Source organism: Palaemon carinicauda, chromosome 6, assembly GCF_036898095.1.
Source record: "Palaemon carinicauda isolate YSFRI2023 chromosome 6, ASM3689809v2, whole genome shotgun sequence".
Classification (NCBI taxonomy): domain Eukaryota; kingdom Metazoa; phylum Arthropoda; class Malacostraca; order Decapoda; family Palaemonidae; genus Palaemon; species Palaemon carinicauda.
This window is the reverse complement of record NC_090730.1, coordinates 163,760,709-163,785,780: the sequence shown is the minus strand read 5'-3', so window position 1 is coordinate 163,785,780 and position 25,072 is coordinate 163,760,709. Positions and strand designations below refer to the sequence as shown.

The following is a 25,072-nucleotide window of genomic DNA, read 5'->3' as shown; positions in this document are numbered from 1 at the left end:
GACTGTCGGTGAGCACATTCCTCTTGCCTGGAATGAAGCGAGCCGCTAGTGAAATCGAGTGGACTTCGGACCATCACAGGATCTCTACTGCAAGATGGGATAGCTGTTCCGAAAAGGTACCTCCCTGCTTGTTGATATAAGCCACGACCGTGGTGTTGTCGCTCATCACCACCATCGAGTGGCCCGCCAGAACTTGGTGGAACTTCTGAAGAGCCAGGAATACGGCCTTCATTTTTAGCAGATTTATGTGAAGGTACCTTTCTGATTCTGACCACAGGCCTGAGGTCCTGTGGTTCAGAATGTGGGCCCCCCACCTTTTGTTTGATGCGTCCGAAAACAGCATCAAATCCGGGGAAGGGACGAGAAGATCCACTCCCTTTCGTAGGTTCTCGTCTGCCACCCACCAACCGAGGTCCGCTCGTTCCGCAGATCCCATGGGGATCAGGATGTCCGGGGAGTCGAGTCCTTGACTCCACCGAGACTTGAGTCGCCACTGGAAGGATCTCATTCTGAGGCGGCTGTTGGGAACGAGGCGGGTCAGGGAGGAGAGGTGACCGAGGAGACGAAGCCACGATTGGGCTGGGAGTTCCTCTCGATTGAGGAAAGGTTTCGCAACCTTCCTCAGCCTTGCTATCCTTTCGTCCGATGGGAAGGCTTTGTGGAGATTGGTGTCTATGACCATGACTAGATATACCAGTTTCTGAGAGGGCTGCAGAGAGGACTTCTCGAGATTTACCACGATCCCCAGATCTTGGCAAACTTCGAGGAGCCTGTCTCGGTGGCGAAGAAGGGTCGCCTCCGAGTCTGCCAGGATCAGCCAGTCGTCCAGATAATGGAGACGGATGCCGATCCTGTGAGCCCATGAAGAGATGATGGTGAAGACTCTGGTGAACACCTGAGGTGCTGTGGAGAGACCGAAACACAGCACCTTGAACTGGTAGATCTTGTCGTCTAGGCAAAATCTCAGGTACTTCCTTGAAGACGGATGGATTGGGATCTGGAAGTACGCGTCCTTCAGGTCCAGTGTGCACATAAAGTCTCGCGGTCTCACTGCGAGCCTGACCATGTCTACCGTCTCCATGCTGAACGGAGTCTGCTTGACAAACCCGTTCAGGGTCGAGAGGTCGATGACTGGTCTCCAGCCTCCAGACGCCTTTCTCACAAGAAAGAGTCGACTGTAGAAGCCTGGGGACCCGTCTACAACCTTCTGGAGAGCGTCCTTCTCCAACATGGTCTGGACTTCGGCCCGGAGGGCCTGCCCTTTCGCCGATCCCATGGCAAAAGAGCTCAACGCCACTGGGTTCGCTGTCAGGGGAGGTAGAGAGGCTGAGAACGGGACGCGATACCCTAGAGAGATCACGGAGATCGTTCAGGCATCCGCCCCGAGTTGCTGCCACCTTGTCGCGCAACTCTGAAGCCATCCCCCCACTGGTGGACGTGCAGGGGGATTGCCAACCCTAGCGCTTCCGGCCTCGGCTGGTACCTCTAGGGTTTTTGCCTCCCCTGGAGGACTTCTTGCCCCTCCTGCTCTTGGCAGGAAAGGGCTTAGACACCTTGGGCTTCGCTGCGGTGGTCGTCTTCTTTGTGTCCTTAGCAGGACGGAGCTCCATGTCCTTAGGCTCAAACAGGGTCTTACCGAGAACGGAAGAGTGTCTGAGCCTGCTAGAATCCGCACTGGGTACCTTATGGTGGAACCTCTCGGCCACAGCGTCCCAGCGCTTGAGGATCGTGTTGGCCCACAAGCACGAGACTTGGTGGGACAGAAACTCAATGGTCCGTGTGCCCGAGAGAAGAAAGGTTTCCAGCGCTTTCCTGGTGCTTTCTTTGGAGAGGTCCTCGGACCGCACCAGGACGCCCAGAGACCCCAGCCAGATGTCGAGCCATGAAGTCGCCTGCATGGCGCACTTGATGACCTTCTCCTGGCTCAGGATCTCAGTGGCAGAGAAGGACACGTACCGGTTGGAGTCTCTCTCAAGAGGGACTCCCCCTGTGAGTTCTTCCACGGAATGATGCAAGGGAAGACTCAGACAAGACTCCTCGAGGATCTCAAAGTACCTCCTCTCAAGGACTCGAGGAGGAGGGAGGAGCTTATTACCGGCACTCGATCTGCTGGAGGAGGCAAGCTCAGCGAGCTGGCCCTCGACCTTGTCCCTGGCACTCTTCATCCCTTGGGACCAGGGCAAAGCTGCACTGGCCCTAGAGGGTTTCTGAGTGCCGTAGACGCGGTCCAGGACCGTGTCCTTCCCTTCACGAGGTGGGACCTCAGGGTCTGGGACCCCATTAAGGTTCCTCATGAGGGTCAGGACTTGCCAGACCGCATGTTCTGACTCCTGGTGCTCTCCTCCTGAAGGACTTGCAGCGAAGTCTCCCGTCCCCAGGGGCTCTTCCTGGGGGGACACGTGGACATCCTCGACGGCTCTAGACGGTTCCTGCCTGATCCTAGCTGGCGATTTGGGGATCGTCTTAGAGTCCTTAGGCTCCCTCCTGGGCGGGATATAGGACTCGAGAAGCGAAGGAGGCAGGTCCTTCTCCACCTCTGGACGAGGAGACCTCTCGGGAAGAGGAGGAACCTCCCCCATTGGTGCGATGGGGGAGTATTCCTGCTCGTCCGACTCTCCTGAGAAGGGGTAATCCTCCTCCGCAAGGGAGGGCGAGAAGGTCTGAGGGGGAGTAGGAGTCTTGCGTAAGGATCTGCGCGGGGACAGAATAGGCCTCGGAGGAGGATCCACGGGAGAGACTCCTCTCTTCCTCTTCAGGGGGGAGGAAGCTGCCGTTGGTCCGCGACCCGAATCAGAGAGGGCTGGCTTAATCGCCTGCACAAGAGCTCTGAGTAGGGTGCCGAACCAGGGCTGCTGTCTGACACTCCCTCTGGAGGGAAGGGGATTGAGGGATCCCTAGGAGGAGTCGACAAACGAGGGTTCGCCTGCGGGGAGGGGAGCGCGACAAGGAAGAGTCCACCTGGCGGTGATCGCGCGACAAGGAAGAGTCCACCTGGCGGTGATTGCGCTGGGGCTCGTGCAACGGGCCCTGATCAGGGTCGCGCGTGGATGGGTAGCGCGATACTGGAAACTCGCGTGGGCGGGCGCGAGGGCGTGCAGGTGGGTGTTCAGGAGCGATGGTGCGGTGGCGCGCAGGCGACGGCGCGTAGGCGCTGGGGCGCGCAGCAGCTGGAGCGGGAACATGGCCGCGAGAGCACGGAGGCGATGGCGTAGGCGTGCGGCGATCAGGAGCTGGAGCAGGAGGAGGCCGAACGCGCGGGTGCGCAGCGTCCTGGCGCGAGATAACGGGGGCGACTGAGCGCGTGTTTGGAAGAACCGGCTGAGAGCGCGGTAGCGCTGGAGCAGGGTCGCGAGCGACCTGGGGGCGAGAGGGTTGGCGCTGGTCCGGTAAGACCGGCACACTCGCCTGTGGGCGCGCTGGTTGCGTTGGCGATCGTGGGCGTGCATCAGGATGCGGTCGCACCGGAGTGCGAGGCTGCGTGGGGCGAGCCGCGTGAGGGTGCTATGGAGTTCGTTGGGCAACCTTAGTTGTCTTAAATACAGGAACGGGGCGTGTAGCAGGAACTGGGCGCGATACTGGAGCGTCGTGCACGATCGTATCGTTAGCAAGCTCGTGCTGTCTAGAGGGAGAGCCCAGAGGTGGCCGTGAGCGCCCGTGCGCTAACTTGGGAGCCTCTTGGGCGACGCGCTGAGCAGTAGCGACGCGTGGTCGCGTTGGTGAGCGCGTGGGCGGTGGTGCAGGAACTACGAGCGGACGTGTATCGCATGTCTCCCTAGGTGGGCGCGATGGATCTAAAGTGCGCGTTGGTGTGCGCGTGAGCGCTGGAACTGGAACTGCGCGTGGCGCGTCGCGCTTTTCCCCCGAGGGCCGCGACAAATCCGCAGGAACCTGAGGGCGCAACTCAGGAACCTCCTGGACCACACGCGATGAAACAGGAACTGGGGGGCGCCGAGGCGCTGGAGGGCGTGTGGGCGCAGGTGGACGCGTAGGCGCCGTATCAGGAACTGGGCGCATGTGCGCAGGTGAGCGCGGTGGCGCTTTATCAGGAGCAGGGCGCGTATGCGCAGTTGGGCGCTTGCGTGCTACTTCAGGAACTGCTGGAGGGTGACGGAGCGCCGAAGGGCGTGGGCGCGCAGGGGGACCCTGGCGCATGGCAGGAACAGAGGCGCGAACGCCTAAGGGTGAGCGCCGAGGCGCTATGTCAGGATCAGCAGGAACAACAGCAGGCGGGCGCACAGGCGGTGCCTGGCGCTTAGGGGCGAGAGGCGCAGTTTCGCGCTCAAGTCCCTGCAGCCCCAAAGGGCCTGAAGACTGCACAGGGGCAGTATTAGGTGGCGCGTAAAGCGCATCAGGATCTTTAGACGTAGATGGTCTGGGCGACAGGTCACAGAGTCCCGAAGGACGACCATCCTCTGAAAGGGATTGCGAACGATCCTCGGAGAGTTCTAGGTTGGTAGCTGGCAGGAAAGGAGAACGGCGAGTCGTCTCCTCCGCAGAGGACTGTAGTGACGACGAGCCGAAGAGGCGCCTCCTAACCCCTTTGAAGGCGGAAGGAAGGCCTCTACGGCGAAGGGGAGGACGAGCCTTCCGCCTTATACGCCCACGAGGGGCCGTGGGATCAGCAGGCTGACCATCAATGGGCCTCCCAAGAGGAGTCTCTAAAAGTGAACTCCCCCGAGAGGGAGTATCACCGGCAGGAGAGACCGTGTGACTAAGCTCCTCCCTCGAAGGATGTTCAGAGGGGGAGTCAGAGCCTTCCGCTACCGCAGCCACAGGAACGGGCGTTTGGCCAGACCCACGGGATGTTTCCGACACAACAACGTCAACCACAAACAGAGGATCTATGTCCGCTGAAGTTGACGATTGTTTGGCGGCCGCACCCCGTTTGATCATGTCAAACAGAGCTTCCTTGGAGGGCGAACCCTGCAGCCCCAAGGAAGCCCAAAGCTGAAACAGATCATTATTAGATACAACTACCTCCTCCGATGGGGAAGGGGCAGCTGCCTCGCTATGGGAGGCAACGACCTCTCCCTCACCCCGGGATCGGTTAATAACATTAACAACATTACGGTCTACGCTACCAATCGCCGGCCTCTCGGAAGAGGCCGCTCGAGCGGGAGCTTCGGAGGAGGAAAGGGCGGCGGAAGAAGAAGACCTGGGATTTTCTCTCTTCCGAGAAGCCTCCGAAGGAGAAAGATCCCTTTTAGCCTTCTTCTTACGTCGCCGGGCAAACCTCTCCCACTGGGAGGTAGACCACTCCCTACACTCCCTAGACCTATCACACCGTTGGCCCTACACTGAGGGCATAAGGAGTGAGGATTCGTGTCCAAGGCCGACATAAAGGTCCCACAAGGGCTGCCGGGAAGTCCAGGGCACGTACGCATGACGAGTAATAGAGGCCAACTTCACACACACACACTGAAAAGAAAAAGCAAACAAGATTATGGCAGTCAACAAAGAGGAGAGCGCTGACAGGTCTGTCGTCTCTCCGAGCCAAAAGTAAAGTGAGCTATTCACTGGTGTGTGTGAGGGGGGAGGGGTAGCTAGCTACCCCTCCCTACCCCCCGCTAACTAGCGGTGGGGTAGGAAACCCTCGTTAAAACTTTATGGCTCGTCATTCAGCTACGCCGAAGTAATTACCCCATGTAAATAGTGTGGTTGTATTTCAGTTACGGAACAAATTTTTGTTAGGTTTAAATGTTAATGACTTTCTATAAATATTACACATGCAAAATTTCTAGGAATATGACAAATTCGGAGATAATTTGTATTTTTCCTAACCATACAAACCTTAGCTATTTACATTGGGGGTTTACTTTCAGCGTAGCTGAAATGACGAGCCAATAGTTTTTAACGAGGGTTAACTACCCCCACGCTAGTTAGCGGGGGTAGGGGAAGGGGTAGCTTGCTACCCCTCCCCCCCACACACCGGTGATTTGCTTCACTTCACATAGAGGTAGGACTTGACTTGGGGGACAGGGCTGGCGGGCAAATATGTGTAAATAGCTAAGGTTTGTATGGTTAGGAAAAATACAAATTATCTCCGAATTTGTCATTTGTTCCGTAACCGAAATACAAACCACGTTATTTACATTGGGTGACTTACCCTTTAGGAAGGGTAGAAAGTCCCCAGCCTTACTGACTTTGGCTTTACCAGGGGGCTCCGCCTCCCAGTGAGTAGCACTTGAGAAAAGGAGCCCCTACACCTCACAAGTTCCTTGCTTCGCAAGGAACGTGTGGCCTACATAAGTTGTGTGTGGAGGAAAGAGCGTGACTCGTCCTATGAAGTTGACCTTGAGACCTTTAGATAGGAATCCAGGATAGGACGTTCCCAATACCACCTCGTCAGGGTATGGGGGACACGACAGTATTAAACTTAATACTAGGAGCACAAGGAAGCATGGGTTACCTGCAGAGGTTGAGGTCAGCTATGAGGAGACCAGGATGCTGCTTCCCCAAGAGAGGGGAGGATGAAGAATGAAGTAAGAGTCAGACATACTCTTTCATTCACGCAGACTAAAACCGGGTAAAACGCCCTCAATCTACTGCTACTTGTCCATAAAGGAGCCTGAGGTTAGACCAACTGTTGTGCAGCCACCACAGGGCCGATAGAAAAGGTATCGAGGCTCCTGTGGTTCACGTCCTGCAGGTAGTGGGCTGTGAAGGTCGTCTGACGCTTCCAGACCCCAGCTTGAAGCACCTGCGTCACAGAGAAGTTTCTCTTGAAGGCCAGGGACGTAGCAATGCCCCTGACGTCGTGTGCCCTAGGGCGACGTGACGGAGGAGGGTCTGGATTCAAGGCGTGATGGATAACCCTTCGAATCCAAGCCGAGATGGTATTCTTGGTGACCCTCCTCTTCGTCCTGCCTGTGCTAACAAACAATGCTCGCACTTGAGGACGAACTACAGCTCTTCTCTTCAAGTAATACCTCAGACTCCTCACTGGACATAGTAGCAGCTGGTCTGGGTCGCTTGTTACAGAACGGAGACTCGCGATCCTGATAGAGTCGAATCGTGGGTCCGGCACTCCGGGATTCTGAGTCTTAGCAACAAACTCAGGGACGAACCTGAACATTACCTCCCCCCATCTCCTTGAATGGGCGATGTCGTACGAGAGACCATGAAGTTCACTAACTCGCTTGGCAGAGGCCAAAGCGAGCAGGAAAGCGGTCTTCCAAGACAGGTGGCGATCAGAGGCCTGGCGTAATGGTTCGAAGGGAGGTCTCTTAAGAGCCCTGAGAACCCGAACCACGTTCCAAGGAGGAGGTCTCACTTCCGACTGAGGGCAGGTAAGCTCAAAGCTACATATGAGTAGAGAGAGTTCCAGCGAGGAAGAAATGTCCACTCCTTTCAGCCTAAAAGTCAAGCTTAAGGCTGAGCAATAGCCTTTCACCGCTGAGACCGAAAGGCGCATTTCCTCCCGCAAATAAACGAGGAACTCCGCTACTGCTGGAATACAGTGAACCCTCGCTACTTCGCGGTTCGACCATCGCGGATTCACCACTTCGCGGATTTTTTCCATAACCCATATATATACAGTAACATATATATATATATATATATATATATATATATATATATATATATATATATATATATATATATATATATATATATACACACACACACACACACACACACATATATATATATATATATATATATATATATATATATATATATATATATATATATATATATATATATATATATATATATATATATATATATATATATATATATATATATATATATATATATATATATATATATATACATATATATATATATATATATCTAAAGTAGGAAGATGTGATGTAGTTCTAAGGGAATAGTATGGGAAATATGTCTGGGTAATAAGCAAAGCTCTACCTCCAGTTTGTTTCTTCATTATGATCAGAGATAAATGTAAACAAAACATTGGTTGCCATTTTTTAACGTGCTTTTTAGCGTGTTTAGGAAACGCATGATATAAAATTGCCTTTAATATTTGTGCCTGTTTTAGTTTAGGGTACTGTAGTACATGCATTAAGTGTTCTGTACATTAAAGGGTAGTTTGTTAACAGTACTACGTACAAGGGAAGGTTTTAAAAGTCTGAATATACATGTTGAATAAATAGGTAAATATGGTGTCACTACTTCGCGGATTTTCACCTATCGCGGCCGCGTCTGGAACCTATCTACCGCGATAAACAAGGGTTCACTGTAGTGGCATCAAGTGGAGAGATACCCCTCCCACGACACCAACCACAGAAGACTCTCCACTTCGCCTGGTAGACTCCCTCAGAGGACTTTCGCAGGTGCCGAGACATCCTCTCCGCAACCTGTTGCGAAAAGCCTTTCTCCGTGAGGAGACGCTGGACAGTCTCCAGGCGTGAAGCCGAAGCGAGGCTACGGCCTTGTGGAAGATGTTGCAGTGTGGTTGTCTGAGTAGCTCGTGTCGTGGGGGAAGTTCTCTCGGGAGCTCTGTCAGGAGCTGCAGAAGGTCCGGGAACCATTCCGCATGATGCAACAGCGGAGCTATCAGAGTCATCGACAAGTTGACCGATAGTCTGGTCCTGTTGAGCACCCTTCTCATCAGACAGAACGGTGAGAAGGCGTACACGTCGATGTTGTCCCACCGTTGTTGGAAAGCATCTTGCCAGAGTGCCTTGGGGTCTGGGACTGGGGAGCAGTACAGGGGCAGTTTGAAATTCAAAGCTGTCGCGAACAGATCCACAGTCGGGGAACCCCACAAAGTCAGGACTTTGTTGGCTATCTGAGGATCCAAAGACCACTCGGTACTCACTATCTGCGAAGCCCTACTCAGACTGTCGGCGAGCACATTCCTCTTGCCAGGAATGAAGCGAGCTGATAGTGTTATCGAGTGGACTTCGGTCCAGCTCAGAATCTCTACTGCAAGATGGGATAGCTGCTGCAAAAAAGTACCTCCCTGCTTGTTGATATAAGCCACTACCGTGGTGTTGTCGCTCATCACCACCACGGAGTGACCCGCCAGGATCCGTTGGAACTGCATAAGAGCCAGAAAGACGGCCTTCATCTCTAGCAGGTTGATGTGCAGGTACTTTTCTGATTCTGACCAAAGGCCTGAGGTCCTCTGGTTCAGAATGTGCGCCCCCCACCCTTCTTTTGACTTGTCCGAAAACATTGTCAACTCCGGGGGGAGGACGAGAAGATCTACTCCCTTTCGCAGGTTCTCGTTGACCAGCCACCACCGCAGGTCCGCCTGTTCCGAAGGTCCTATCGGGACCTGTAAGTCCGGGGAATCGGATCCTTGACTCCACCGGGACTTGAGCCACCACTGCAGGGATCTCATCCTGAGACGGCCATATGGAACCAGACGAACCAGGGAGGACAGGTGACCTAAGAGACGCAACCACGATTGGGCGGGAAGCTCTTCTCGCCTGAGGAAGGGTTCCGCCACCCTCCTCAGCCTTGCTATCCTGTCGTCTAATGGAAAGGCTTTGTGGAGACTGGTCTCTAACAACATGCCTAGATAAACCAGTCGTTGGGACAGCTGCAGAGAGGACTTCTCGAGATTTACCATGATCCCCAGATCCTGGCAAAGTCCCAGAAGCCTGTCTCGGTGTCGAAGAAGGGTCGACTCCGAATCTGCTAGGATCAGCCAGTCGTCCAGATAACGAAGGAGACGGATGCCGTTCCTGTGTGCCCAAGATGAAATCAGGGTGAACACTCTGGTGAACACCTGAGGTGCTGTGGAGAGACCGAAGCACAGCACCTTGAACTGGTAGGTCTTGCTGTCTAGGCTGAATCTCAAGTACTTCCTGGAAGACGGATGGATTGGGATCTGGAAGTACGCGTCCTTTAGATCCAGTGTGCACATGAAGTCTTGTGGTCTCACTGCAAGTCTGACCGTGTCCGCTGTCTCCATGCTGAACGGAGTTTGTTTGACAAACTTGTTCAGAGCTGAGAGGTCGATGACAGGTCTCCAATTTCCAGATGCCTTCTTTACAAGAAAGAGTCAAGGAAGAAGCCTGGGGAGCCGTCGACGACCTCTGGAGAGCATCCTTCTTGAGCATGGTCTCGACTTCTGCCCGAAGGGCTAGCCCCTTTACCGATCCCATGGCATAGGAGCTCAACGACATTGGATTTGCTGTCAGGGGAGGTTGAGATGTCGTGAATGGGACGCGATAGCCTTGGCCGATCACAGAGACCGTCCAAGCATCGGCCCCTTGTTGCTGCCACCTGTGCACGCAACTTTGAAGGCATCCCCCCACAGGTGGACACGCGGGGGGACTGCCACTCCTAGCGTTTGCGGCCGCGGCCGCTCCCTCTAGGAGTCTTGCCTCTCCAGGAGAACTTACCGCCCCTCTTGTCCTTGGCTGGAAAGGGCTGGGGCTTAGACACCACTTTCTTAGCTGCCGGTGCCTGCTTTGGTGTCTTGCAAGGCTGCTGCTGCGGTTGCTGCGGAGCTGGAGGCTTATAGGGCCGAGATGCAAGGGCCCTTTGGAGGAGGGAGTCCTGGCTTGACTTCCTCCACCTCTCAGCTGTGCGTTACATGTCCTGTGGCTCGAACAGATTCCCCCAAGGAGGGAAGCGTGCCTGAGCCTGCAGACATCCACGGCGGGGACCTTCGGGTGGATCTTCTCGGTCACCGCATCACGACGCTTCAACACCGAGTTGGCCCACAGGTTGGTAACCTGATGTGCCAGGAACTCGATGGAGCGAGTGCCCGAGAGGAGGAAGGTCTCTAGGGCCTTCCTATTGGTCTCCTTAGACAGCTCCTCGGAGCGCAATAGGATGCCCAGAGAACCTAGCCAGATATCCAGCCACGAAGTGGCCTCCATGGCGCACTTCGCGACCTTCTCATGGCTCAGGATCTCCGACGCCGAGAACGTCACCTGCCGGCCGGAGAGCTTCTCAAGGGGAACTCCCCTTGCGAGCTCTTCTACCGAATGATGGAGGGGAAGAGCGAGGCTAGACTCCCCCGTGATCTCAAAATACCTCCTCTGCTGGAGACGAGGAGGTGGGAGGAGTTTGTTCCCGGCAGAGGAACGAGTGGAGGAAGCGAGAACCGCGAGTTGAGCATTGGCCCTGGCTCTGGCACTCTTCAGCCCCTGAGACCAGGGCAAAGCCGCGCTGGCCTTGGGGGGCTTCTGAGTTCCGTACACCTGATCCAGGACCGTGTCCTTGCCTTCACGGGGGGCGATCCCGGGGTCCATGAACCCGTTGAGCTGTCTCATCAGGCTCAGGACTTGCCAGAAGGCATGCTCAGACTCTTGCTGGTCTCCTCCCTGTGGACTGGCAGCTAAGTCTCCCGTCCCCGGAATCTCTTCCTGGGGAGATGCGTGGACGTTCTCCCGGGGTGCAGCTGGATCCTGACGAATTCGAGAAGAAGACTTCTGAATCGTCTTGGAGTCTTTAGGTTCCCTCCTGGGCGGGATACACGACCCCAACAAAGAGGTCTGGAAGGTGCCTTCCACGCGAGACGATTCCCCTCCACAAGGAGACGACTCCCCCCTTGGTGCCGAGGGGGAGACCGCCACCTCACTGGATTCTCCTGAGGACGGAAAAGCCTCATCTTCAGGAGAAGGAGAAAGCGCCTGCGAAGGGGATGGAGCCTTCCTGACGGACCTCTTAGGAACCAGCTTCTCCCTGGGAGAAGTCACCACAAAGTCCACTCCTCTCCTCTTCAGCGGGGGCGAGGCCGCCGTTGGCTTGTGTCCTTGATCGGCGAGTGCCGGCTTCATAGCCTTCACTAACGCCCGCATCAGAGGACCAAACCAAGACTGTCGAGACACGGACACAGAGTCCGAAATTCCCGCTGGAGGGAAGGGGATTGGGCGATCCTTCGGAGTGGACACCACTGGACCTGCCTGTAAGGAAAAAGGGGAAGACAGTTGTTCTGACCTCTCCGATGGGTCTTCCCTATCCTGAAAAAGAGACCTGCGCTTAGGCGGGGGCGATCCTGATAGCGGTCTGGCGACACGCGTCCCTGCTGCTGTCGCGAGCTGCGGAACCCGACGCGAACGGGGGTCGTGCCGACGCTCATGCGTAGGCGACACCAAGGAGGCGCGCGATCGTTGGCGCGTGGGCGAACGAGATCGCTCCGACGACCGCTGTCGATGGTGTCCAAGGGACCTGTAACGCGTGGGAGATCGATGGCGAGCAGGCGATCGATGGCGCGTTGGTGAACGCTGGCGCGTAGGCGAGCGACCGCGCGTGGGCGAGCTGGAAGAAGGAGACCCATGTTTCTCCAGATCCTCTGGGCGCAGACGCGCAGGAGAGCGCTTGCACGCAGGCGAAAAATCACGCGGGCGGTCAGGAGATCGCCGATGTTCAGGGGATCGCTGACGCGCTAGGGACCGTTGACGCGCAGGAGATCACTGACGAGCAGGCAAACGTTGACGCATCTGTGATCGCTGGCGAGCAGAAGGGCGACGCGTGGAATCCTGTGTGGGAGCTGCCGGCGCTTTGCGCAAAGGCGAACATTCACAAACGGCCTCAGGAACAGGAGGAGAGTGGGCGCGAGGGCGTACAGTAGCCTTAGAAGTACGCGTAGGTGACCGCGAGCGTTGCTGCTCTGGAACAGGCTGACGGGCAGGATCGCGAGGGCGAGGAGAAGAAGAGTCCTTGTTCAAGACCTGAACCGAAGTTCTAGGTTGCGTGGGCGAACGTGGGCGCGTATCAGGAACTGGGAGCGCAGGTGCGCTCTGACGGGCAGGAGATCTGGAGCGCTCAGGAGACCGATGGCGCACTGGGCGCACAACAGGAACAGCAGGATGTTCGGAGTCCTCAGGAGAGCGCTGGCGAGCAGTGGGGCGACGATCATCAGGAGAGCGCTGACGAACAGGAGAGCGCTGACGAACAGGAGAGCGCTGGCGATCAGGAGAACACTGACGAGCAGGAGAGCGCCTGTGCGCTAACTCTGCAGAAGGGTGCGCAGGGGAACCCTGACACGCAAGGGAAGCACCCACACCGTGGGAGGCAACCCTTTGCCCCGAAGGGACCGTTGCCCATCGGATGACGAGGTCAGACTGCTGTCCATCTGCACCAGGGGCGGAAGGTCTGGAAGGCGTTGGAGAACGAGATCGATCCCCGGAGAGGTCTAAGGAGGCAGGAGCTGCAGGCTGCTTACGGCAAGGAGAATCCCCATCGGAGGAAGGAGGCGAAGATTCAAAAAGGCGCCTCTTAGCACCCTTATAGGGAGACGGGAGGCCCTTACGACGTAGCGGACGGTGAGCCTTACGGCGAAGGCGGCCATGAGGGGGGTCGTCAGGATCATCCGTCCTCCGAAGGGGAGTCTCAGTCAAAGCGCTCCACCGAGAGGGAGGCTTGACAGCAGAAAAGCCCGTGGGACTCCCTTCCCCCTTCGAAGGATGTACAGAAGGGGGAGAGCCTTCAGCAACGTCATCCTCATCAGGAACCGCAGAGGTTTGCCCCGACCCGTCGGAAGCCTCTGTCACCACAACGTCGACGATAGACAGAGGATCTACCTCTGCTATCACCGGCAACTGCTTAACAGCGCCCCCCCCCAACTGGACAAGGTCAAACACACACAAGCTGAGGAAAAGCAAAAAAGATTAAGGCTGTCAAACGAGGACGATGGACAGACACGTCTGTTCATAGCTGGAGCCAAAAGTGAAGTGGAGCAAATCACAGGTGTGTGGGGGGGGGGGAGGGGTAGCAAGCTACCCCTTCCCCTACCCCCACTAACTAGCGTGGGGGGTAGTTAACCCTCGTTAAAAACTATTGGCTCGTCATTTCAGCTACGCCGAAAGTAAACCCCCAATGTAAATAGCGTGGTTTGTATTTCGGTTACGGAACAAATTTGAGTTCAGTAAAATGCAAGAATTACAAGAAACAATCATTATCTAACCTTCCACTTCTTTCATGGGAGAATCATCCATTTGTGTGTTGAAGAAATCCATGTAATCAAGACTATCATTGCCAAAATCATCCCCTTTAACCTCATGAGGAGGAGTTAAAGGGGGTGTCATGGATATATTGGGTGTTTGAGACATCGTGATCTGAAAGGCAACAGTTACAAGTATGATTAAAGTAAAACACTGACAAAATTCACAGATGTTAAAAGTAATTTGTATATTTCTTAACCCTGTCACATATATATATATATATATATATATATATATATATATATATATATATATATATATATATATATATATATATATATATATATATATATATATATATATATATATATATATATATATATATAACATTTTTGGAAAGAACCCAAGTAAATATGGATCATTAAAATTCTGACAGTCATTCACAAATTTTCATACAATCAACAACAGGCCAAACAATGTCAAAGCCTTTAGATGAATACAAATTTCAGAGCAAATTATCCATTTGGAATTTTCATGTACATTTTCCTCCTCTCCATATACTATTCAGAGCAACGCACAAGAATGTGCTCGATTTGCAATAGGTCGTCACAATGAATTTTCATGACAGATTATATACGTTACTAAACATCCAAAGGACTTGAAAAAAATTGTATTAGGAATACATACCGGGTATATTATAAACAAAAGAAATACAGATAAGCAGATGCAGTATGCCTAATAAACCTTATTCTAAACAAGGCATATGGAATCAAGATGGGCCTAATATACACAATAATTAAAATAAAGGTATAATTTAAAAATTATGCCAATTACTAAGCAAGTTGGGAACCTAAGCCTATTTTCCTTTAAATGTGTGTAGTTACAGGATAACTCAACACCTTTACCAATTAACTGACGTTTATGTTCATCTGACTCAACTTAACAAATACCCAAGTTAGTAAGGGAACATTTGCCAAAGCTGAAAGACCTAAAAAGTATAATTTGCAATTCAGGAATTCTTACAAGACCTCTCTATGTTGAGTAGCCAAAAGGGACTTTTCATCTTGTTTCAAATAAATAACGAAAAAAAATAAAAATATTAGCTTTGCAAAATACCCTTAAGTTTGTACTGTTCACATGCTGTAGACAGATATCAAAATCCATTACGGGAAGACTTGTTGATCGGTGGACACAGGTTAGGTCAGATACAGAAAAAGGGAAGGATATGGCTCCTAGGTTAGGTTAGGTAGTGTTCTTACGTTTGTCTCTGGACTAACCTATAAAACCCCTCTGGATAGCTAACCCTAGGAAACCACATATTTTCTGTTAAAAATGTTGTCCTGTCCCTAACTATAATTTTACCACCCTCCCCTACTCGGATTAATTGGTGAGCGTGTCCAATGTTCTACAAACTACTCTTTCTTTTACAGTAATTAGGATTTAAGAGGTATAATTAGAATCTTGAATTGCAAATTTCTGGGGAAATCGACCTTACAGTACATAAGCAGCCGTAACTTGGTAGGGACGGATATTAATTCTTTCACCGCTATCATGTGGCCCCGGTGTGACGTTCCGAACGATCCCCAGGTCTCAGAATTCTCCTTGATAATCTGCATATGCGCGAACATTAACGTTTGCCAGTGCATACGAGGTTGATGCTTTATTTTCCTGTAATGTTAGCGTGCGCAGCTCAACATTACCGCTTGCCAGTACATACGAGCTTGATGTTTTATTTTCATGCGAGTGAAGCGAGCTAATGGCATAAAAGAACCATTATACAATGTCAAGGAGAATTCTGAGACTGGGGGATCATTCAGACCGTCACACCGGACTTACATAACAGCCAAATAGCCTAACAGAACTGTATTCTCTTAGCTTTATTCCACCTTTGACTAGATTGTGGAACTAAAGACATTTGCGACAGGAACGAGTGTCATTTTCGGAGAGCGTAATTTTTTCTATAAGAAAAAGTAGTTTTTTTCCTAGGTTACATTGCTCTGTAATACAGTAAAATAAAACCTAAATGAGTTCGAACTTGCAGCGAATGTTTCTTTGTTAAAGTTAACAATGTTTATTTTTTACAGTTTGTACAGTAAATGGCATATCTTTATTTAACGTATCTTAAGGTATCTATATCATTTTATAATTAAAATGTGATTAAAAACAGAATCAGAAAGTTTTCAAATATACCAAAATTGAAAACGTGAGCCAGACGAAGCCGTCTCACGGCAAGTCTAAAATCCAATTATAATTACCTTTTAACACTCAATTATTAACCTTTATCCTGTATTCACACTTCCTTCATGACTTCAGGGACACTTTCACTTTGTTTACGAGATGAAAAAGGTTTATTATCAAAGTTAACTTCAATTTTGCAATTGGCGGACTTAATTTGTCGAATTGAATTTGAAAACTAAAGTCTTGTTTACTTTTTTTAATTCCACTCTTTGTGATGAGGAATTTGGTGGTATTATCTCTTTTCAATAATGTTAAAAATTCTATGTTAGGTGAATAATTAAACTCTTCTTAAAGATTTGATAAAAAATATTAATAAAAAACACATGATTGACTACATATACTATATATTCCTTTCGTTTCATAACTCATTTCTGTTGTGGTGAGGAATTGGGTGGTAGCCTATTATCTCTTTTTATCAATTCCAAACACTGTTAAAAATTATACATTAGGTGAATAATTAAACTCTTCTTAAAGATTTAATAATAAATATTAATAATAGACACATAACTGACTACATATATTATATATTCCCTTTGTTTCATAACTCATTTCTGCATCTGTGGTGAGAAATTGGGTGGTAGCCTATTATCTCTTTTTATCAATTCCAAACACTTAAAATTTCTAAATTAGGTGAATAATTTAACTATTATTAAAGATTTGATGTAGATTATTAATAAAAACACGATTAACCAAATATAAAACTTGTACTATATATTTCCTTTCGTTTCATAACTCCGTTCTGCTATGCGCAAATGGTGGAAATTGGAATTTCTTAGTATTTTCTTTTCAATAATTCCATGAACTGTTAATAATTCTATATTAGGAGGATAATTAAACTCTGCTTAAGAATTTGATGAAAATTATTAATAATAACACAAGATTGACGATATAAAAAAACATGTACTATATACTTCCTTGAATTTCTTAGTATTATCTCTCCTAAACTTACTCATTACGAAACCATAATAATTTGCAGGGCAACTATTTTTAAATTTAATTTACGTAAAATTAAAAAGGAAAAAATATTTTAATGCATAATTATATAATTTAAATCATATAAAAACCATAATATAGAGTTTTACACAATCAACATCGGAATTCTCGGCATGATGGCCGACCTTGAAATCTTTCCATAGTCTAACTGGACTCGAAGAAATGGATTATGCTTTTTTATATAATATTTCATCTTCATGAGATATATCTAACTGTCTTATCAAATAAAATGAAGTACATATCATCTACATTCAATGTAATGTGACAAATATACGTGTCCAGGTCTTAATAACTAAAAAGACACCTATGTTTAGTAAAGATATCCTTCTTACAACATTTAGTACATTATGATGATGATGATTATTATTATTATTATTATTATTATTATTATTATTATTATTATTATTATTATTAGCCACAACCCTAGTTGGAAAAGCCGGATGCTATAAACACAAGGGCTCCAACAGGGATAGATGACCCAATGAGGAAAGGGAATAAATAAAGTACATGAGAAGTAATGATTAATATAAAATATTCTAAGATCAATTACAAAATTAATATAAATTTGTCATATGTAGACTATAAAGAGAGAGTCAAGAATCTGATAATAAGAGGTAGAAGAAAACCAAGTCAACGTGGGCCTACAGAAACGATTGGAAATATCTTATTATACGAAATGTAGGGATAATTAAATTGTCAATACTGCTCAGCAAAATTCCATAGGTTACAGAAACAATGTAAAGCAGTAAAAAAAAAACATGAATTATAGAAACAAGAAAATCTCACAAATATATGATGGGCAAAACAAGAGGGGAAAAGAGAGCAGAGAGCAGACCTCCGCCGAGGCAGCTTATTTCTTGACCTTTTGCTCGACTGTGACTTTGACCTTTGAACTTGATCTTCCAAAATTTAATACTTTCCAGATTTTTACATAATAATTAATCCCTGCAAGTTTCGTTACTCTACGATTAAAATCGTGGTCAGGAAGCTCTTCACAAACAAAAACACACAAACAGGGGGTAAAACATAATCACGTTCCAACTTCGTTGGCGTAGGTAAATATTGTTATTTTGCTACACTTTACTAACTTATTTCTCTTCCTCTTGTTTTATTTTTATAGTTTATATATGAAATATCTATTCTAGCGTTGTTACTGTTCTTAAAATATCTTGTTTTCATTGTTAATTACTTCTCTTTCAGTTTCCTTATTTCCTTTCCTCACTTGGCTATTTTCCCGTTGGAGCCCTCGGGCTTATAGTATCATATTTTTTTTTTAAACTAGGATTGTAGCTTAGCAAGTAGTAATAATAATAATAATAATAATAATAATAATAATAATAATAATAATAATAATAATAATAAGTGTTATGGGCTACTTTAGAGGAAAAGCCTGTTTTGGCTTTGTGTTAACCTTTGTTATTTATAGCAACACTAACTTTATAGCATTAACCTTAAAATTAATCAAATATAAATACTCATCATTATCATCACCATCTCCTCCTAAGCCTATTGACGCAAAGGGCATCGGTTAGATTTCGCCAGTCGTCACTATCTTGAGCTTTTAAATCAATACTTCTCTACTTCACGCTTCATAGCCCTCAGCCACGTAGGCCTGGGTCTTCCAACTCTTCTAGTGCCTTGTGATGCCCAGCTAAACGTTTGCTGAACTAAGATATGTCTACTTTAGGCTCCAGAGCCTAATAAATATACGGCCCCAGGACTATATAATAAGCTCCCACGAAACATTCGAATGATTGAAGACATTAAGGCTTTCAAGAGGAAACTGAAGAGTTTCTTATTTCAACAGTCTTACAACAGTGACGATTTAACAATAAATGAACAATACGCGATATGAAACCTTAAATACTCTGAACGAACAAGGTAAAATGACAGCGGAGGTCCTGTAGAGAGTGGGGTTCCCCTGCTGTATGGGACTGGAAAAGCAGCAGCCATCAAAGTTAAGTAATCTCTCTCGGGGCGTGCGAAGAGCATGCCCAAACCATCTCGATCTACCCCTCATCATGAACTCATCTATGCATAAGACTTACAGATAATAAATTGGATATGAAAGGTATTGGCCTGTCATGCTGGAAATGGTTTAAAAATTTTCTTTGCAAGTCCAAAAGAATGTTGAATTTTATAGCAAGAATGAATCATCTTTTAGAAATTCGAAGGATTATATTTCTTACGTATGGAAAATTAATGATTAAGTGACTTACACGGGGGAAAAATAGCAGTTATATAACTTCGTGTTTTTAAAAGGATTAACCTTGCAGTTAGTTTTACGCCTAAATTTTGCCTTGTCATTAAGCCAAACTCCGTAGCTGCTCTCTCTCTCTCTCTCTCTCTCTCTCTCTCTCTCTCTCTCTCTCTCTCTCTCTCTCTCTCTCTCTCTCTCTCTCTCATACAAATGTATGAATCCAGAGAAAACAGGAAGATAATAAAAAATAAAAAAAAATAAACAATCATAAATGCATAAGCAAAACCAAGAAGAATCAACTTAATAAAACATGTAAGTTTATAGTAGCACTTACGAACATTAGAATTTGAGCTAAATGGCCCAGTGTTGGGGCCGGGAAAGCCCTCAATGCTAATATACAACTGAGGAATAAAACTGCAGTTGCATTTTGAAGTATATGTTTTTCCTTTGCCTACATTTACACCGAATTGCCCAGCCTGTTATTTCCATATTCTCCTCTGTCCGCATACACCTGACAACACTGAGATTACCAAACAATTCTTCGCTCAAGGGGTTAACTACTGCACTATCATTATTCAGTGGCTACTTTCCTCTTGGTAAGGGTAGAAGAGACTCTTTAGCTATGGTAAGCAGCTCTTCTAGGAGAAGGACACTCCAAAATAAAACCATTGTTCTCTAGTCTTGGGTAGTGCCGTAGCTTCCGTACCATGGTGTGACGAAGGAGGGAGAAGGTTGTGAACTCAAAGGCAGGATGCAATAGACTGAGTTGTTTATTAAGGAACACTCTCCTTTATATACAAAACCTCAAGGCAACAGGACGTGACATGTTCGAGAGACAGACAATGATACAGAGCAAAACCGAAGGCATGATCATTCATGTTCTTTTTAGTGCGAGGGAAGAGCGCAGATACAAGCATAATATATACAAAAGGAATTATGTACAATTGTGTGACACACGGTTGGTACATGGCTCCCCTTCTAAAAATGACATACTGAACAAGTTAAATAGGTGCCCTGAATCTGGAGAGGTAGTAGTAAAAACTGCGCCGATTAGAGGCAGTGAGTGGCTGTAGAAGTCGATGGTTGGGGTGCAAGCGAGTGGTGGACTGGTGGCTGTGTTGCCACTCCGGCTCGTCACGGGGTAGGCGAGTGTGTCCTACGGCATTCATAGGCGTGTGTGTCCTACGGCATTCATAGGCGTGTCCTACGGTATTCATAGGCGAGTGTGTCCTACGGCATTCATAGGCGTGTCCTACGGCATTCATAGCCTACGGCGTTCATAGGCGTGTATGTCCTACGGCATTAATAGGCGTGTATGTCCTACAGAATTCACGTCAGCTTCGGTTGAAGTTGAATAGGTGTCCTTTTCGTCACGAGTGGAGGCGTTGATGGAGGTTTTGAAGGTCATGAAGTGGCTGTCCATAAGGGCACGAAGTAGGTTCACCTCACGAGGAGAGCTGTCTGCGGCAGGTTGCAGGCGAGTGATACTGGTCATTTTCCCGAGGGTGAGCGAAGCCCTTTGGTCCCCCAACGGTTGTTGAGAGAGCTGAAAAGGTGTTGCTATACGGGCGGCTGGCGACGGCGAGTACTGCTGCAGAAGGTATGCGTTGACGGCGTCATAGTAACGGTGAGAGTGAGAGGTGGAGGGGGGGATGGGGAGGCGGGAGGAGCAAGTCACTCCGGGGTCACCAATGTGACGAGCCGAGAGAGGATGTGAACTCAAAGGCAGGATGCAATAGACTGAGTTGTTTATTAAGGAACACTCTCCTTTATATACAAAACCTCAAGGCAACAGGACGTGACATGTTCGAGAGACAGACAATGATACAGAGCAAAACCGAAGGCATGATCATTCATGTTCTTTTTAGTGCGAGGGAAGAGCGCAGATACAAGCATAATATATACAAAAGGAATTATGTACAATTGTGTGACACACGGTTGGTACATGGCTCCCCTTCTAAAAATGACATACTGAACATGTTAAATAGGTGCCCTGAATCTGGAGAGGTAGTAGTAAAAACTGCGCCGATTAGAGGCAGTGAGTGGCTGTAGAAGTCGATGGTTGGGGTGCGAGTGAGTGGTGGACTGGTGGCTGTGTTGCCACTCCGGCTCGTCGCGGGGTAGGCGAGTGTGTCCTACGGCATTCATAGGCGTGTGTGTCCTACGGCATTCATAGGCGTGTCCTACGGCATTCATAGGCGAGTGTGTCCTACGGCATTCATAGGCGTGTCCTACGGCATTCATAGGCCTACGGCGTTCATAGGCGTGTATGTCCTACGGCATTCATAGGCGTGTATGTCCTACAGAATTCACGTCAGCTTCGGTTGAAGTTGAATAGGTGTCCTCTTCGTCACGAGTGGAGGCGTTGATGGAGGTTTTGAAGGTCATGAAGTGGCTGTCCATAAGGGCACGAAGTAGGTTCACCTCACGAGGAGAGCTGTCTGCGGCAGGTTGCAGGCGAGTGATACTGGTCATTTTCCCGAGGGTGAGCGAAGCCCTTTGGTCCCCCAACGGTTGTTGAGAGAGCTGAAAAGGCATTGCTATACGGGCGGCTGGCGACGGCGAGTACTGCTGCAGAAGGTATGCGTTGACGGCGTCATAGTAACGGTGAGAGTGAGAGGTGGAGGGGGGGATGGGGAGGCGGGAGGAGCAAGTCACTCCGGGGTCACCAATGTGACGAGCCGAGAGAGGATGTGAACTCAAAGGCAGGATGCAATAGACTGAGTTGTTTATTAAGGAACACTCTCCTTTATATACAAAACCTCAAGGCAACAGGACGTGACATGTTCGAGAGACAGACAATGATACAGAGCAAAACCGAAGGCATGATCATTCATGTTCTTTTTAGTGCGAGGGAAAAGCGCAGATACAAGCATAATATATACAAAAGGAATTATGTACAATTGTGTGACACACGGTTGGTACATGGCTCCCCTTCTAAAAATGACATACTGAACATGTTAAATAGGTGCCCTGAATCTGGAGAGGTAGTAGTAAAAACTGCGCCGATTAGAGGCAGTGAGTGGCTGTAGAAGTCGATGGTTGGGGTGCGAGCGAGTGGTGGACTGGTGGCTGTGTTGCCACTCCGGCTCGTCACGGGGTAGGCGAGTGTGTCCTACGGCATTCATAGGCGTGTGTGTCCTACGGCATTCATAGGCATGTCCTACGGCATTCATAGGCGAGTGTGTCCTACGGCATTCATAGGCGTGTCCTACGGCATTCATAGGCCTACGGCGTTCATAGGCGTGTATGTCCTACGGCATTCATAGGCGTGTATGTCCTACAGAATTCACGTCAGCTTCGGTTGAAGTTGAATAGGTGTCCTCTTCGTCACGAGTGGAGGCGTTGATGGAGGTTTTGAAGGTCATGAAGTGGCTGTCCATAAGGGCACGAAGTAGGTTCACCTCACGAGGAGAGCTGTCTGCGGCAGGTTGCAGGCGAGTGATACTGGTCATTTTCCCGAGGGTGAGCGAAGCCCTTTGGTCCCCCAACGGTTGTTGAGAGAGCTGAAAAGGCGTTGCTATACGGGCGGCTGGCGACGGCGAGTACTGCTGCAGAAGGTATGCGTTGACGGCGTCATAGTAACGGTGAGAGTGAGAGGTGGAGGGGGGGATGGGGAGGCGGGAGGAGCAAGTTACTCCGGGGTCACCAATGTGACGAGCCGAGAGAGGATGTGAACTCAAAGGCAGGATGCAATAGACTGAGTTGTTTATTAAGGAACACTCTCCTTTATATACAAAACCTCAAGGCAACAGGACGTGACATGTTCGAGAGACAGACAATGATACAGAGCAAAACCGAAGGCATGATCATTCAGGTTCTTTTTAGTGCGAGGGAAGAGCGCAGATACAAGCATAGTATATACAAAAGGAATTATGTACAATTGTGTGACACACGGTTGGTACAATGGTCTTCCACTGTCTTGGGGTTAGAGTTATCTTGCTTGAGGGTACACCGGGGCATACTATTCTATCTTATTTTTCTTCCTCTTGTTTTTTGAAGTTTTTACAGTTTATACAAGAAAGATCTATTTCATTGTTGTATCTGTTCTTAAAATATATAATTTCAATTGGTCATTACTTCTTTTGTAGTTTATTTATTTCCTTATTTACTTTCCTCACTGGGCTACTTTTCCCTGTTGGAGGCCTTGAGCTTATAGCATCCTGCTTTTCCAACTATGGTTGTAGCTTAGCTTGTAATAATAATAATAATAATAATAATAATAATAATAATAATAATAAAAATAATTATAATAAAAGAAGGAGGGGAAAAATGGAAAGGTATCAAGACCTGAAAATAAAAGTAATAAAGATAAAGGATATGCCAGTGGAAATTGTACCCATAAGCATAGGAGTACTAGGCACGATCCCAAGATCCCTGAAAAGGAATCTAGAAAAAGAAACTAGAGACTTAAGTAGCTCCAGGACTCATGCGATAGAGTGTGATCCTCGGAACGGCGCACATAATAAGACAAGTGATGGACTCCTAAGGAGGCAGGATGCAACCCGGAAACCTACACTATAAATACCACCCAGTCGAAAGACTGTGATAGAGAAAATAATAATAATAATAATAATAATAATAATAATAATAATAATAATAATAATAATAATAAGTGAATTAACAGTCGAAGGCGGTAAGACCTTGCTACGACCATCCCAGAGAAATGCAGTAAATGGAAGGAAACAAAGCACTTTGGTGATGGTCTTCAGCGCTTGATCTCTCACCAGTCACCACAAGTCACCTGTCTGTCGACAATCTGCTTCTGACGAAGGCGTAATCCCTTCTTCGAGTGTCTTCCCATGTTTCTCGTTTTTCTCATATCTGTTCTTTCAGTTCTACGGCGTCTAGACTGCAGCAATATCTGATCTGTGTTGTGTTGGTCTTTGTTGCTAAGATAGTAAAATGCAGAGCTCCCTTGTGAGATTATTTTTTTTTTATCGGTGTTATTAGACTATTTGTGTGATTTAAGTCGTTACAATCTGGTGTTATTGGTCATGATGTGGTCTTATTTAGCATAATGTTGATAGGTTACTTTTATGTACCGTAGTTTAACAGTGTGAAAAGAGTTGCTTTTCAACAGTGGGAAACTTGTTACAGTATTTAGAGAGCGCAGGACTGAACAAGCGCGTAAAGCAGCTATTTTCAAAGTTTCATTCATGAAAACGATAAACTTATTAATTTTGAAAAGTATAATGTCTAGAGTTTCAAGCGTAAGTGTTATTAAAACACTGGAAGTTAATCTGAAACAACCCCAAGGCTGTGTTTCAAGGTTGAATCTGATTTTCAGGCGTGATGCAAGGTTACACACCAAGTTTTTTTTTTTTTTTTTTTTTTTTTTTTTTTTTTTTTTTTTTTTTTTTTTTTTTTAACTGAGCCTTCTATCGTGTTTCCTATGACTATTAGGATGCGAAGAACTGTGGCAGTAGCCTAAAGTCATGAGTAAAGAGGGGTGTGTACAATATAAGGTTTCTTCCTTGCTATTTTGAAAATTGGGACAATTTGTGAGGGATAAACAAATCTCCAGCTGCCAGAATCGTCTAATACTGTTTTGATTGCATTACGAGCTTAAATATCCCTTATTTTGCCCATGACAAGGGTCAAAATGAATCAATGAGGGAGACCTTCAATATGTTGACATACTGCAAACTTCTATTAAACAAATATCTTCGGCCTCTCTCCTCTTCTCTCCTTCTCAACAGTGCCAGCCGACTGCCTTTTGCATAAGCTGTCCACAGAATTTTTTTCTTAAATGTTAAGAGTATTCATCATCACCATCACGACTATTGACGCAAAGGACCTCGATTAGATTTCACCACTCGTC

The 25,072-nt window shown here is 47.9% G+C and overlaps 1 protein-coding gene across 2 annotated transcripts in view; it reads right to left on the bottom strand.

The window, feature by feature from the left end:
• Positions 1 to 25,072, bottom strand: part of LOC137642774 (protein MMS22-like) — a 120,553-nt gene that overhangs the window by 76,143 nt on the left and 19,338 nt on the right. The window contains exons 1-2 of one of the 2 annotated variants that reach the window (XM_068375620.1): positions 16,073 to 16,238; positions 13,841 to 13,991 (exon numbers count right to left, since the gene is read on the bottom strand). In XM_068375620.1, the coding sequence (XP_068231721.1) occupies positions 13,841 to 13,985 (145 nt within the window). In that variant the 5' untranslated portion in view covers positions 13,986 to 13,991; positions 16,073 to 16,238. Of the gene's footprint in view, positions 1 to 13,840; positions 13,992 to 16,072; positions 16,239 to 25,072 lie in introns of those variants that run through there. The other variant, XM_068375619.1, reaches the window with a different exon arrangement.